This window comes from Thunnus thynnus, chromosome 12 (genome assembly GCF_963924715.1).
Source record: "Thunnus thynnus chromosome 12, fThuThy2.1, whole genome shotgun sequence".
NCBI lineage: Eukaryota > Metazoa > Chordata > Actinopteri > Scombriformes > Scombridae > Thunnus > Thunnus thynnus.
The window spans coordinates 7,348,354-7,365,291 of NC_089528.1; the positions used below are offsets into that span (position 1 = coordinate 7,348,354).

The 16,938-nt window shown below is 41.7% G+C and overlaps 1 protein-coding gene across 1 annotated transcript; it reads left to right on the forward strand.

The window, feature by feature from the left end:
• The first annotated feature begins 972 nt into the window (after window positions 1-972).
• lrrc24 (leucine rich repeat containing 24) lies at window positions 973-15,142 on the forward strand. Its single transcript, XM_067605023.1, has 5 exons — window positions 973-1,374; window positions 10,496-10,691; window positions 11,592-11,870; window positions 12,229-12,397; window positions 13,075-15,142. Exons 2-5 carry the CDS (start codon window positions 10,530-10,532, stop codon window positions 14,316-14,318), a joined length of 1,854 nt encoding a protein of 617 aa, XP_067461124.1. The 5' UTR covers window positions 973-1,374; window positions 10,496-10,529; the 3' UTR covers window positions 14,319-15,142.
• Window positions 15,143-16,938: the final 1,796 nt, after the last annotated feature.

The following is a 16,938-nucleotide window of genomic DNA, read 5'->3' on the forward strand; positions in this document are numbered from 1 at the left end:
AGCTAAAAGTAGCCTAATGGATACTGAAAAGACCAGCTTCTGCCAAGTGGTAGGCTAGTAGTACAAACTTAAAGTCGCCTAAACACTAGTTAAGTTATATGAAAACATTTTTGCTTTAATTAGGATAATTAATGGTTTTAAATAACATTCAATTCAAATGAGCATATTTGGAAAATGATGGGTGTCGATGAAGGCTTAGCTTAACTTTAGCTACTTGACTTCATCTAACAGGGCTGGTTGGGAAACTGAAAAATGTATTCAGCAGAACATTTACTACAAAAAGAAGAAGAATCGCTAACACGGTAACACTAAAAAATGCTGGAAAACAGAATGTAACTGCTCGGATTCACCCTCTCTCCCGCCTGTAATGAAGTGTAGCCGCCTGCTATGACTGAGCAATGTGGTTTTGCCTGATATTGAGGGGCCGCGGTTCAGCTTGAATACACTTGCCCTTGGCCAGACAGCAATGGCACTTTTTCAAGTCCGCGGTTTTCCACTCTTGTTCCCGCCGTTGCCACCGCAGGAAACATGACGGCGAGCGTCACTCTGTCAGCAGCAGAGCGTGGAGGATCAAATCTGCACGCGCGTAACCTTTCATAAGGCGAGGCCGCTGTCCGTGGTGCTGAAATCACTCTGCTTCCCTGCAAACGTAAAGTGGCGCTGCTCATGCTGGCTCATTTATTCAAACATCGGGGCGGAAATTACACTCAAAGTTAACTGTGACAGTCGGTCCCAGGCGGCGATGAGACCACCCAATTTATGTTTTGAAGTGAATGAACAAGAATAAAGAGCCCCCCCCCCCCCCCCCCCTTTCCTCTCTCTCACTCATGCATATAAAGAGAGAGAGAGAGAGACAGACAGACAGAGAGAGAGAGAGAGAGAGAGAGAGAGAGAGAGAGAGAGAGAGAAAGGGGGGGAGGGAGTCAATTCAAGCAGGGATAATTAAACGAGTGGTTTACTATTGGAAGATAACATCCGACGTTGAGGGAAAATGCAAGGAAAAATGGGAAAACAAATCAAAGCCGCATAACAATATCAGAGGAGGGAGATAAGAGTCTAAATCGACCATCATCAGCGCTGACGTCCAGCGTTGGCAGATGCGAGCAGTTTCCTCCGGCTCTCAGCATCCAATTACAATGGACGAGCTCAGCCTGTGTGGACTCTAAACCGCTGCCCAGTCGGGAGCGAGTGAAAGCAACGAGCGGAGCGGAGGGAGGGAAACAATGCTCTGGCTCATCTATTTGCAGTGATTTGAAGTGGGATTCATCTTTTTATTTTTATCATTTTGTTTTTCTTTATTTTTTATTTATTTATTTTTGTCTGAGCAAGTGAGGGGACTGCTGCCAAAATCAAGTCCGTGCACGCAGTGAAACGGTAGGTCGCAGTTGTGTGTTGAGGGGAAAGGAGGACAGAGTGCGCTTGGGATAGTAACGCAGGGGTTCTCAAATGTTGTTTTTCAGCGACCGCGGCGCACACACACACACATTAGGACCGCGGACTTACATAAGACACAATTTAATCCTAAAGACCCCATAAAGGAGGATTGTTTTTGTTGTTGTCTGTTGAAGTATAAAACTGCATGCAGTGTACTTTGCTACTGTAGATTATAGTGTGAGAGTGAAACAAAGACTTGAATGTGTTTTGTGACTGGGATTATAACATGTTGAATGAAGCCGAGATGAAATCATTATTTTGAGACTCAGGCGACGCTCAGGTTTCATATATTGGCTATATATTGTATATGGTCCAAACTAATTGATATGAATGAAATGGACAAAATATTAGAAACAGCTCTCAGTTTAAGGCAATACAATTCAACAGCACCACAACATACAGTACACAGAGGGTCACTGCGGTAGATGATCTCCACTTGCCCATTTCCAAAATGTCACTGTTTCATGTTAATCGGTAGGCCTAATAGTTCAACTGATAACAATAGACTACATTTATAGTCTAACCTGTGAATAATATAATTCAACATCACCACATACAGACTCCAAAATTGCCATAAAGTTGAATCAGCATCTCTCTAAAACCGTTTGTACTCAAGCTGAACATTATAACCTTCAAGAAGATGGATTTTATTGCAGGGTTGTTGTATTAGACCTCATTTTAGGTCTGTTTAATAAACTGGCAACTGATCCCCATTATATCCTATAGCATAAACTAATTATGCTGATTATGTTGCTCAAATGGTCTCTCTTATTATAAAAAATATATTTTTTAAAATAAATATATTTTTGTACAAATTAACAAATACCAAATGGGTCACAGCAGTGATACAGATTCTCTACAGTTTGTCCTATCATGCCGCAGTCCCATATCACTTAACTAATATCTTCATTTTAAAATACATTTTAGAAACAAACCAGTTTCACTGCAGAGCCACTGTATATTCAAATCCCATGGGGATATTAAAGTGATACTGTTGTGATGGAAAACAAAGTATAATAAGATCACTGCTGAGCACAGCAGACACTCTATAAGAATCTGACAGGATTGGAAGGAGTGACACTATGGGAGATGCCAAGAAGAATATGATTAGGTCACCACAAGCTGACTGTTGCATACTACAGAATCAGTATACGTCCCTACAGGAAGACCATCATGCTGGAAGTGTCACAGTTTCTTCCCTACGGCCAGAGTTTTAATGCACGTCTTTCTGGTTAATTGCTATTCTGCACATGAAGCACTGTGGAGCCAAACGACAGGCCCCTGGATAGGACCTCGTTTGTTTAAGTCCAAGGGTGTGGTATCTGTCTTGCGTGGACAGATCTGTACTGACAAGTTGACTCCTTATGCCTGCAGAGATCTTTAATTTTTCATTGGCTACTGTCTACCAGACAATGATGACTGAAATCTCTCTCGGCTGTAATTGCATAGCACCCCAATTCTGGCCTGACTTGAGAATGATACTGGCATACGGCAAAGATCAACTGAAATAAGAAATGCATGAGGAAAAATGATTACCTTTACAGTTTCATTATTTCCTGTCTATATGCCAGACTGCACAGATAACCACAGTATAGGCTACATGCCAGAATGTAATTTGACATATATCTGTGATTTGACATCCATCACTTGCTGTCACTTCCATGGCAACAAAGAAACATAATTTATGAAGATACAACAACTCCACTCCCTCTGCACTATTGCACACCCAATATTAACTGAAATGCAATATAGCGGAATGATAAGCAATCCTTATCGGAGCATTGTTTTCATTTCATTTTAGGATACACACACACACGTTCCCGCACACTTTTATTGCTGCTTGAGTAACACCTGCACTTTCAACTGAACTGCCATAAAAAGAGGGATAGTTACAATTCAGATTCATCTAGCCAGGACACTGGGGAAATACAATAATACAAGAGCAACCCCCCCCCCCCCCCAAAAAAAAAAACACAGAATCAAACATAAATTTATTCATGTGAATACTTTTATTAAAATTGGACAAAAATATTTAAGTGAATTGTTCTGCTTCTCAATAGAGGAGTATGTGAGGAGGAGGATCCATCTTCCAACCTGTCTGATCTGATCCATCGATTACAGTGAGAATCAAAGCTGTACTGAGCAATCGTGTATGTGTCCACTGTTGCTTTTCTCATTACTACACACTCCCGCTCCTCCAGTCATATACAAGAATGGGCTAAGAGGAGTGGCTTGCAACCAGATTGATGAAAATGTAGCAAAAAGAAACATAAAAATCAAACTGCTCATTCTACCCTGGCATAAGCCAGTGACTCATAAATTCTGCAGCCTGTCAGATGAAGCTACTGTGAATGAAATTGCTCTGATCGATTGCATCAACCAACCTTGACAATTAGAATGGGCAGTGTGTGCATGTGTGTGCGCGTGTGTGAGAGAGACAGAGAGAGAGACTTGAGAAAATTGGCATTTTGAAATGGGGTGACAAACACAAAAAATCATGAGAAAACATGAGTCGGCGTCAGACAGGTGAGGCTGACACCGAGATTCTTTTTGACATGTGAAGAGCAGGAAAGACTGACAGTTACACGATTTATGAACCTGCTGCCAGCGTGTTCACTAAATGCCTGAAAACAATGAGTGACAAAGGCACACACACACAAGCACACAGACCACGGTAGTTGTCATTTTGAGACATACTCTTATTTACTTTTATTTTTACTTTCTGTATGTCAAATATGAAGCTTGATCCAGGAGACAGTTAGCTCAGCTCAGCATAAACAAGGGGAAACAGCTAGCTTGGCTCTGTCCAAAACTTTAAGAATAATTTTGCAAAATTGAAATCAAAATCTGATGACAGCTAGTGGGTTGTTTGCTTATGTTGCTGGCATTGTCATCAAATCTGATCAAACCACACCTAATCCCAATGAAGCAGGTCAGCTGATGCTTAGTTTTGAACTCTTAATTACTATCAACTAAGTGAGTTTTTTTTTCAAACATTTAACTTTGATTGTTGCTTATTTAGTCATGAATATTTAATATTATTAGGAAAAGCTTAAGACTTGAAACCATTCTTTCAGGGGTTTTAACAACATAGAGAGAATTAGTCCTGTCTATTTTTGGTACCACACTCTAATAAGGCACTATAAAGGGTTTATAAGATGTAACTAATTGCTTTAGCTACTGTAATAAATCGTAATAATCCTTCGTAGATCAATTATAAACCAATCAAAAACAATTTTTGGGTTGCCTGGTTGTGGAAAGTCCCTTTGGTTTCCTTTCTGTTTGCTAAGAATGCAGTTATTAAATGCATCAATAAATGCTTAATAAGTTGTTATAAAGGGACTTTGGTCCAGACCTGCTGCTCTTCTCCAGAAGATTTGTGGTTATGCAGTCAAATTAGTCAAAATGATTTTTTTCAACCTGGCAACCCAAACATTCTTAGCAATGGCTTATGAGCATTAGTAAGTGATTGTAAACCTTTTATAAAGGGTGCCTTATTAAAAAGTGGTGCCAAAACTGGAGAGGAGTAATCCTCTCTTCATTATTAACAATCTACGATAACCTCAAACTATTAAAGTAACAATTTTGCAGATGGTTAGAAAACCAGTAAAGGTGCATTAGACTGCAAGCATGTGTTTGTGTGTCTTTATCACTCACTGGCATTTAGTAAACATGCTGGCAGCAGTTTCATGTAACTGGGGCAGTCAGTGGTAACCAGGCCACCATGGCCTAAAGGTTAGAAAAGTGACCTTGTGACTGAACGGTCACTGGTTCAATCCCTGGCCTGGAAAGATAAATCTGGTTAGGGAAAGTGAAGTAGTAGTGCTTGCTCCTCCATCATTACCACTACTGAGGTGCCCTTGAGTAAGGCCCTTAACCTCAACTGCTCCAGTGGAGCTGCTCAGTGACCAGCAAAACAGACTGTGTTTGTACTGGGCAGCTTCCAGGTATGAATGTGTAACTGTATGAATGTGATCAGGGTGTTCCTGAAAAAGAGAGCATTGCTCTCGGAGAAAATCCCCTCAATAAATAAAGGTTAAAAAATTAATTGCATTGTCTGTTATAAAGCGTACCTTATTATAAAATGGCACACTATTATGTCTTAGATATATTTTATCTGATATAAATATTATCTGTGCATAATACTTTCTTCATTGTGAAGTCATACATATTTTACACAGCTTTGGCAATATTTCCTCTGTTTAGTCATGCAGATAAAGATTTGGAGGAAAGGAAGCACAAAATAACAAAAAAGAAATTCATGAGGCTTAAAAGGGGTTTAAAATCTCTTTTTAAGCTTTGAAAAGCAAGATGATGTGAGGGTATGATCACTAAGGCCATTTCTGGACATTTTGGTGCCCCAGGCGAGCCATCCACTGGATGAAATTTAACTCAATTTAACTTCAATCAACTGCTGTTCTGTGCCATGTCTTCTTCTTTAAGTTAGAATCTTTATGTGCACGGTAGCCCCTCTTACGCATTATCCTGATTCTAATCATATTCTATGGAACATAACCTGCTTATCCCTGTGTGATTCTAACATCATCCAGCTCACTGATTATCTGCGCAGGAGTGTTTTTAATGACTTCACATTCCAGGTCATTTCTATACTGAGGTGCAGGTATTGTCATCCTTCCTTGACAGTAAGCGCATAAAAGTAAATCTTGTGCGGAAAATAGATATTGATTATACAGTTATAGCCGCCGTTTTGCTTTTAGTTCTCAATTATCTTTCATAAATCAAATTATATTGCACGAGTTCAAAACCACAAAACTTGTTTCTCTGAAGTACTTTGTTCAAAGTGAATAGAGGATATATGTAAGCTTTCCAAATCATGTGGCGCAGCAGTGCTGCAGTCCACTGTGCAGGGGGAAAAAAAAGTGCTAACACAGCTACAGCCTGTCTAGCATCATATCGCCACAGCCAAAATCTGAGTTTCTGTGCAGTTTATAGCAATAACATTTGAGCTTTCTGCTGGCCAGCTTACATTACCAACAACAGTCTTTGCATCGCAGACAGGCCTGTCACAGCAGTTTATCATTGGAACTCTTAAAAAGCAGAGATTTATCGAGTTTGTCTCAGTACGGGGAGACGGAGTGAGGGTTTTAGACTAAATACTCCGCTGGGGGAAGTGGCAGAGTGCTGCTGCTGCTCAGAGGGTGATTTTGCTTGAGATAGCCTGAGCTTCACACACATATCCACATGCAGACACACACAAACATGGCAGAAATAACTATCACACATTCATTTACTTTGTTTCTCTTCAACACAGACATTCACAAATGCAATCCCAAATCCCCCTGTCCACGCACACACACACACACACAAGGCTTTCATGGTGAAAATCAATGGCTGCGCAGCCCAGCTGGACAGAGTAGTAGTGGAAAAATAAAGAAATCAATGCAGTCTTATTAACTGAGCAGAACTTCCTTTACCGCTGACACAAAAATATGTGTGAGTGTGTGTGTGCCAGCCTGTTTGTATCTGACTTGGTCTGCGTCTATGAATGATGATGGCTGCTGCTGGTTGTATGCAGGATGTGCAGGTGTGTGTCTTCCTGTGTGTGTGTGTGTGTGTGTGTGTGTGTGTGCGCACGTGTGCGTGTGTGTCTGTGTGCCAGTCAGAGTGTGTGTCCTTGTTGGTGGCTAGTGTTTGTGCACAAGTGCTACTTTGTAGGCGTGCTCTGCATGTTTATAAGCATGTGTATGCGTACGTGTGTTTTCCTGTGCATGGTTGAGACTATCGCTCAAAGTCAGTATGTTACTCTTGGGTTAGTGCCACAGTGTTCTCCCAGTGCCTTGGCCTCAGTCTATTTGTGGACAAAAGGATGCTCTGAGACAAATGATTTAGCACCTGTCAGTCAGAGCAGAAGGACGAGAGATGAGAAAAGAAAGAGGTCAGCGATGGGAATAGGAAATGATGGAGGCTTTCAGAGAAATCGCGAAGGGAGCAGGGAAGTAAAAGAAGGAGAAAAAGGAAAGGAGGGAAAGAGTTCAAGCTGGAGAAAGAGAGAGTCGGAGTGAAAGAGAATTTACGATTTAGCTCTGGGTCATCACATAGCTCAAATTCCTGCGAGCAATTTCCCCCAAGAAATGACAGCTTCTATTTCTGCGGAGTTGTTTGTCTAACAGCAGCTCACAGGAACTGTGCCTGGCCTTCAGGCCCCGTGAGCAGACCTTCCCTCATCACAAGAGTTACCATAACAACGGATGAGGCCGACCTGCACCGGTGGCAGCACAGGGATGTGAACTTTGCTTCTGCCTCCAGCACTCTGGCTGTCTGCTGCACCTCTGACACATCAACACCTACCCTGCTTGGAAAAATAAGAGAAAATCAGAACAGCACTACATGCAGTGAATCCTCTGCACTGTGAATGTTTGCCAGCCAGGCTGTGATTGTTGAGCAGAGGATGATTTGTTTGAGGGCATGGAAACAAAGCACTGTGTCAAGAATAAGAGACAATTGTAATTTCAGAAATGCCCAGATAAACAAACTCCAAGCTGCCGGAGTCCAGCGCAAAATGATGTTTGCAGAGACGCAGCGTGGGGATACATTTTGGGAGGTCGACACTGATATTGAATGCTGGACATGCTTCGTCTGATGTGCAGTTTATTAGATTTCGTTTGGCATTTGTGGACTGACATCTGCCCTGGCTTTCAACACTCAGATCTATGTACACAACATTAAGCTCTAATCATCCTATTTACACATTTTCACACTGTCAATAGAGATATAGTGCTGACCTCGTTTTTTTTTTTTTTTTAACACTGAACAAAGCACCCCCCCCCCTCTATGGAAACGTCTACAGTGCCGAGAGCGGCTTAGCTAACAAGCATCTGATTGTGCAGATTACGCATGTACCACAGAGGATTACTGAGACTGAAATGAACAAATTGACCTCTTAGCACCGAAATCCCACATCAGCATGACAAAAGATGAGAGTCAAGCACAGATAGGGCGACTGAATCTGACATAGAAGAGCACACACTGTAAGACAAGTCGCAGTAAGCAACATTATTTGAAGAAGTCTCTCCCTTAGCGTTGTTTTATTTTCGTCACCGTCTTCTGTCTGTTTGTGCAGACCCTAATAACTCCATAGGTTATCCTTGTCTCTACATCTCATCAGCCTTGTCCTAACATTGAATGCGTGGCATGATTTCCGCCCAGGCTTTTTAAAGAGAGAGTAACATTGAAATGAGCAGAGAAATGCATAAGCTATTTTCTCTACCTGGCAGGGTGTCATTTGCATTGATGCTTGGCTCATATTCTAACAACAAATATCAGAATGTGCATCCTGTTCTGTGTGTATTCATATCCTAGGGCAGGCAAGTGTCTTTTCCTCTCTGGTTCCCTTCTGACACTTTTCATGCAAGTCAAAGCTATTTAAAAGTCATCTCACTGTGAGAAGTAACAAAAGCTCAATGACAGACCAAGGCCTTATTCAAAATTCAATTTTTGTGCTTTCTCTCCCCAACAATAGAAATACGTAATTTCTCTTCACGCTTGTTTGGAGAGCTCTAGAGAGGAAATGGCATGCCTTTGTTAATAAGAGTCTCTGTTTTTGCTGAGAGAAGACGATTGAACAGCTTATGTAGGTCACATTGTATTAATCCAGCTGGCTATCCTCATAAATGCGCTCTAAATCAAACATGCAATATTAACATCCAGTTCAATGCACATTCACTTAATAATGCAGCGTCGCTACACCGAGAACGACTTCTCAGCCACTGAAATAGTGATCTTAGTGCTTTTGGGCTCGGGCATTAAATGACTGCTATGGATAATAACACTACAATTGAGACATGCTTGATATCAATCTGACAGAACAGTTCAAACACACTGCAAACTGAATATTTATCAGTCACACTTTATTTCAGACACAGGACCCTTTCATCAAGTTGCTGTGATGAAATCTGAATGTTTTCTAATACTTAATAAACTAGATGATCTCCAAATCATTCTGAGCTATATGTAAATGCTATCAATTATCTGTCTGGGTGATTCTGAAATCTTAAGCAAACTAGAAATTTCACAAGTCAGACAAGCTTAATGGGATGTGGAGACACAGTCAGACTGCACATGAATGTTTTATTACAATGTGAGACTTTAGATTGGATCGATGATATGTCTGCTTCTCTACTGGATGAAGATTCTCTAGAAGGAAGCCGCAAAGCACAATAAATCCACCTGCTGTCACTGGGCCAGAGTGACAGGCTCAGTGTGACATTTCAACGTGTATTATATCTACAACCCAGCAGTATCTTCATGTGATTTGCTGCCGATGAACAATTGTGAACACCGGGCTACATGGAATTGGACAGCGAGTCTGAAGCCGTTTTGATGTGAACAGTCGAGCGGAACACTGAATCCCTTCCGGGCTGTATAGAAATAAAAAAAGTGCATGGATGACTTGCTCAGTGATGGGTTTATATCAAAGGAAGATATTGCTGTTAGGTGTAGCAAGCAGCCAATGCTGATGTTTTTTCAGATCAGATGATTATATGATTAGTGCTGGTTACCACTTGAGACTTGCTTTGAGGAGTTAAATGTGGTTTCTGAGATTACAGGGGTCAAAATGGAGCCTCTCTCTTTGCTGTAAATTTGCACATCGGTGTGTGTGTGTGTGTGTGTGTGTGTGTGTGTGTGTGTGTGTGTGTGTGTGTGTGTGTGTGTTTGTCTTTGTAAGACAAAGAGAGAGATGGAAATAGAGTGTGAGTGTGTTTGCGCATGCATTAAAAAGACAAGAGAGAGGTCCTTGAGGCAACCTGCACATCTTTTATCACATCTTTAATTAATTGAAGCCCATAATAGAAGCTACTGCTGCAATTCCACTGAATAGACAAATCTGAATGGGGAACAGGCAGGGATGAGGAGATACTCTAACGCTCCCCTGCTTTTTTATCAATCTTCCCTTGCTATTTCACAGTCATCTGCATATACAATATATCTGCAGCTACTGTCAATCTTTGCTTTGAGGATCAAATGAAGAAGAGGTTTGTCATTGTAACTGAGGGTATGAGTGATTGATGCTTACTTTTTATCCTCCACCTTCTCTCCTCAGGTTTTGTCTCTAAAAGGTCTGCTGTAAAACCACCATGGTCCTCTTGTGGCTCTCCAGACTCATCCTGATCATCCTGGCCTTAGTCCCCCAACCTTCACTGGAATGCCCCTCCGGCTGTCGCTGCTACAGCCTCACAGTGGAGTGCGGATCTCTTGGGATCAAAGAAATCCCTCAGGGTGTCTCTTCTGTCACCGAGGTCAGTTAGCCAATCGACAATAAGTTAGGGAACTAGGCATTGCATTGCAGCTGACCCCAACTCTCACATCAGTGATTCTGTGTCAGTTGACTTCCTCTCTGATCCATTCTTATTACCCTGAAATGATTGTGGTTAATCAATTCGCCGTGACCCTTTTTGATGTAAGCCTGAGGGGAGGGGCTGCGCTACTGGCTGTGCAATTATTCATTCTTGCTCAGAAAGTGACTCTCACACACCCTCTGATCATCTGTTGAGAAGATGTTTAACATTACACGGTCTTTTCCTCTTAGGTTCAGGCCCCCAACATTACTGCAGCTCATGAATATTAATGAAGACCATGTCCCACATAAATTGTTCCATTAACCTCAATCAGCAGGTCTATCTCGTCGATCATACTTTACCTCATGGGCCCGTGTTCTCTTCTTTGAAAACATCACCAATGAATGCACATTACCAATCAAGCAGTCAGTCATGTATTGTGTATCAAACACAGAAAGCACTTCTGGTGTAGCTCCAATCACTCAAACATTCTTTTTATGGAGATTTTTTTGTGCTTGAAAACTCAAGCACAAAAAAGGATAAATGCTGCTGCAGAGTCATTATTATCATGAACTTCAACTGGCTCATTCCACATTGTTTGTATTGCCTACATTAACATATATCCAAAGCTCTGCACAGCCTGGTGAGTGTATATAGCTTTAAAGGTGGCCGTGTTATTAATGTAATCTCTCCTCATGGTTAATACATTTTTATACCCACTGAGCACAGCACTGCAACAAGCGACGCTCACTTTTCTGCACAAAACATAACATTTCAAACATCACATCCGCTCCTCTGTGTCTTTAATGCCATCAATTTGTGATCATTGTTCTAATTTCATTTCCCTTGTCTTTCCTGAAGACATTCTTCCTCCAGGATAATGCTATAATGCAGATCCGTCTTCAGGACCTGACTCGGCTGGGCAGCCTCCATTACCTGTACCTCCAAAACAACAGTATTTCGGCACTGGAGCCCGGGGCATTTCTAAGCCAAGGCCAGCTGCTTGAGCTGGCCCTCAATGGTAATCTCATCCATCTGGTCACCCCAGACATGTTTCGGGGTCTGGAGCACCTTCGAATCCTCTACCTCGCCGGCAACCAGATCACTCGAGTCCAGGATTACACGTTCAGGGGGCTGCAGGTTGGTTTGTGTGTGCTGAGATAAAGGAATGGATGAATGGATGGATGGATGGCAATGTTTAATGCTCATTTTGGTTTAAGTGTTCCAAAAACTCCAGTTCATTTTGGTGAAGTGAAAAAAGCTAGGCTTTTGCAAGCACAGCTAAAACTATTCCAAGATGGGATGCCTTTTTATTGCCTGACACTTTAAATCCAACTCATAACAACATGTCTGACTAATCCCTACCATACCGTGATACAGACTGAGTTGGGTGGAACTGAGTCGTCCTCTCTTTACATCTGACATTTTTATTCCTCCTCCTTCAGGTTACACTTTTCACATTTCCTTCCTCTGCTTTATGTCTTTTTACTGTCTGCAGCGTCTGCAGGAACTCCACCTGCAGGAAAACAGCATAGAGCTACTGGCGGAACAAGCTCTGTCTGGCTTGTCATCTCTGGCTCTGCTGGACCTCAGCAGAAATCACCTCCGCACCTTGGGAGCCTCGTCGCTCAAACCGCTAGTCAGCCTGCAGGTGCTCCGTGTCACAGGTAGGCAGAGCGAGGACGGAATTCCTAGAGCAAATTATGTTTGACGGTAATATGATATAATCCTCCCAGACTCAATTTGCTTTAAAGCGCCTTGAGATATGAAAAATTCTTCCATTCTACAATTCAGTAGAATAGACCTGTATGAACTCTATGAAATTCACTCACTACCACTGAAATTTTAACAACTTGCCACAACTAACAAACTCATGTCAAATAGAATGAAATGCCCTTAAACATATTTTACATATCAAAGGGTTTTACCCTACCGTAGACCTTTAATGAGAAAAAGAAAATATGAAGAAAGACTTTTAAGGAAAAAGAATTTTAAGGAATGAGTTGAAGAAGCTGCCTCTGAAAGAGGTACTCTTCCAGGACAGTTGCTGCAAACAGTTCTCAAACAAAGTTTAAATTACCAAACTACAACATAAACAAAATATACGTGTTCACCAAACAATTTAGTTGTTTTTCTTGACCTGTCAATCCTATCACATGATCTTCATCAATGGATCAGGTTCACTCAGTTGTTTGATTGAGATTGTACATGATCAAATTTCCATTTTTTCTGAGCACTTTTGGAATTCTTGTCCATGTAGGCTTTAATTCATTCTTGACCTTGGAAACAGCATTTGAAAAATCACTTACCCCATGTCTCCCTTGCTTCCATTCCCCTCCTCCAGAGAACCCATGGCGCTGTGATTGTGCTCTGGGCTGGCTAAGAACCTGGATCAGTGAAGATGGTCAGCGTCTGTTAAGCTCTGCAGAACAGCGTCGGCTGATGTGCTCTGAACCACCTCGCCTCTCCCACCTCAGCCTGGTGGAGGTTGCTCCAAACAGCCTGGTCTGCATCCCCCCCGTGGTGCAACTCGAGCCAAGCCACCTGACTGTGCGACTCGGGGAGAGCCTCCGTGTCTCCTGCCAAGCCTCGGGATACCCTCAGCCTCAGGTGACCTGGAAAAAAGCTTCCCATGGCAAGGCTCTGCTATCGCCTCGTGGCCTGGTTCAAGAGCTGGGACCCAATGGTGAGCTCTTCAGGCCCGGAGCTGGAGGAGTGGTGACAGCCCTGCCAAGCAGTGGGGGGATCAAGGTGGGAGGTGTGGGAGGAATTCATGGTCTTGTGCGTGGGACTGAGGAGGGTGGTGAGAGGGACAGCTTTGATCCAGACATGGGTAGTGGCATGCTTTTCCTCAGCAATGTGACGGTGGCACATGCTGGGCGCTACGAGTGTGAGGCATGGAACCCTGGTGGCGTGGCTAGAGTTACCTTTCACCTGGCTGTCAACATGTCCTCCTCTTCATATTCATCCCAGTTCTGGCCTCGTTTGAACACACACACCTTTGTTTCCTCTTCATCTAATTCCTTCTACCAGCCAGAGGTTCTGGATGTGAGCCAGGAGCCGCTATATGAACAGGACAGCATGGACTTCAATGCCCTTGGCCCTGCCACACAGACCGCCATTGCTGTTGGCATCTCCTTGCTGGCGCTCACTGCTGTTCTACTCTTGATTATGATCTACACTCGTCACCAGCAGTACCGTAAAGAAGAGGGTGGCTCCTACTGTACCAGCAAGGAAGAGAGCATCCTCTATGTGAACGACTACTCTGATGGACCCACCACCTTTGCGCAGCTAGAGGAGTACCGAGACGACCACGGCCACGAGATGTATGTACTCAACCGAGCCAAGCCTGTGGGGTCCACCTCAGCCAGGTGTCACATGATAAGCGGCTTTGTCCAGCAGACGGGTATGAAGGAGGCTCTCCTGGACCATGAAATGGTGCAGACACTGACCAGATCGGGGGGAATGGGGCTACGAAGAAACCCAGCAGATGGTAGAGAGGGACCCCTAACAACAGACCCAGAGGAGCTCTTCCTCAGTCAAAGTCTCCTCTTCGGATCACAGGTTGCCTATGAGATCCACTGCTAAGGGGTTTTAATTGTGTTCTAAGATGAAACAATATGCTGATGGACTTAATTAAAGACATTAAAGAAAATCGCCTTGGTGCAATGATTTGAAGCATCAGATTATTATGTGGTCTTCAAAAGAGGGGAGAGCACCAGTTAGTGGTTGTTGGGGGAAACCTCAATCACAACAAGCCTCTCAGAGAATCTTATCTGATTAATTGTATGACATTAAGATGGGTCAGAGGGATGAACAGCGATAATTTACATGGAAAAAATACAACTGAACCATACCTTTCTCACTCCAAATCAACCCTTTAAAGATAATTAGAACTGGCTAACCTTATCAGAAATGGTTAATACAACAGTTGACTATTTTACTGTAAATCCTCACATAAGAGGTTCAAATTGTTCAGCGCATAGTGGGAAATACCAATATGAATTTTTTTCTTCAGGTTTTGTGTACTTTGTCTGTGTTTTGTGTAAATATAACAAAGCTAATTTTCACTGTGAAGTACAGTTGTTTTGTGGACCCTGTTGCAGATCCCATTAGAATTAGACCTAAACCAATCCTCTTACTGAAACTGCACTGTCATTACCCATATGTGTGAGTGGGTGCAGGTGGGTGGATTTGTTTGAAGAGGTTCATTTTGAATGCAGCAGCAAGTCTTTCTTTTACATTTTTACCATAGCATTGTATTCCTTGATGTTAACATGCCATGGTTGTGTTTCCTTTTTTTCCGACTTGCAACACTAGAACAAAGAATTAACATTTCCATTGTCCGAAATTTAATCTTTGGTGGAATTAATTCCATTAACATCTGTGTGTAACAACCATTCTAATGTGAATAGTGTACATTTTGTCTTTGGTTTCTACATAATAAAATGTATTTTAAAAGATCAGTGTTTCTTTTCTTGCAAGGTCAACCCTTCACTTTAATATAGTTGTTCTTCTGATGATAACTGTAAAAGCTTACTGTTTTTTCTGCCTTTTTATTACTCCCTTCAACACATGAGATGAAGCTGGTAGGTCTGAAAGATGTGTTTTTATAGAGTCACTGCACTGCTTTCAGTCACTGTATAGAGGTCAGTCCATGGCCCATAAGCTCTTTATTCTCCCCCTCTTCTGCTAAGCACTGTGGTATCATATGTGCTTTCAGAGCAACTTGTGGACTAAGATGCAAGAATGCTGTTTGAAATGTGTTTTGAAATGGCAAATAATCTGTACCTCATACCAATACTGAGACCTTTATTGATTCTCATCCAAAAAATGTCAATATTCTTTTAAAATAACTGCTATTTCAGTTTATATGGCTTTATTCTAACAACTACATTAAATACATTGGTTATTTCATGATAACTCAATAAGAAACACAAATGGAGTGTGATTCACGATGGACTGAACATATAGGGGTGTTTTTGATTGTTATTTCTATGCAAACTCAGCTGTGACTCTCAGATGGCACTGTATGTACAGATTCAACAACACCAGCAGCTGAGCTAATACCAGGGACAAAAGTAGAACATTTCCCAAACACTGAAAAAAAAACCAGACCTGACCAAAGCCCACCACCACTCCTCCTTATTACAGCTGAAGATGTATTATGCAGCCTATTTCGCACAATGAAATGTGAAATACTGTTATTCCAGTTGTCCTACGAAGCAAATGGATTTCCTTTGTGCCTACTGTGATACAATTCTCAGGCTGTGTCAGTACATGTCCAACAAAGCCCAGCTTACAATGGTTGTCATGGGCACAATGGATTTGGTACATATAAGAAAGCAGACTAATGCTGCTGTCACTGGCTGAGTCTTACTTTCCCTATCTTCCTCACAGTGGGTGGACAAAAAAATAGAAACATGAGGAAGACAGTAGAATAATCCTGCAGTAAATCCACACATTCAATTTTTGATGAGACCAACAGCTTGTCATTTTTTCAGGTGTTTCTGTTATTTTGTCCCAACCTGCTATCACAGAATGCATGCTGAGTTTACTAAACTGTTGTTTAATTTTTATACAGTGTGCACCTCCTCTAATCCCTTCAAATTATTATTAAAGGTCCCCACCAGCGTACCTACAGGTGTGTGCTGTTGATTAGAGACTCTATAATTGATTTAACAACCAGAAAATTATGCAAGAATAATACTAATGATGGCAGTAATGTGGAAATCAAGGTTTTAATGCACTGCTGTTGATAAGAGCTCCCCACTGAGAAGCACAGTGCATGTGTTACCTTTGTTAAAGAGCACTAAATAGGCCATATATGGGATATGTAAGTGGATTATTCAACCATTTTTATGCAGAAAGATATTTATGGCAAAAGATTTAATATTTTAGACATTGGAAAGCATGTTTTATAGATGTTTTCAAAAGCCATATATGTATTATATGCTTATGAGCAATCTGGGTTTGGATATTAAAACCATTCAAGGATAGTCAAGGACAGTTGTCAACATTACAATTTGAATTCTATTCATTAAAAAAGAAGGAGCAAAGAAATCTATTACAAATTCAGCAGCACTGTAATTGTAATACATATTTGCATGACATAGAAAATGGATGCATACCAATCTTTGTTGCTGGGATGTTGTACCAATCTGATTTCGATTTGACTTTTTCTGCTGAAGGTTGCCTGTGATCCTAT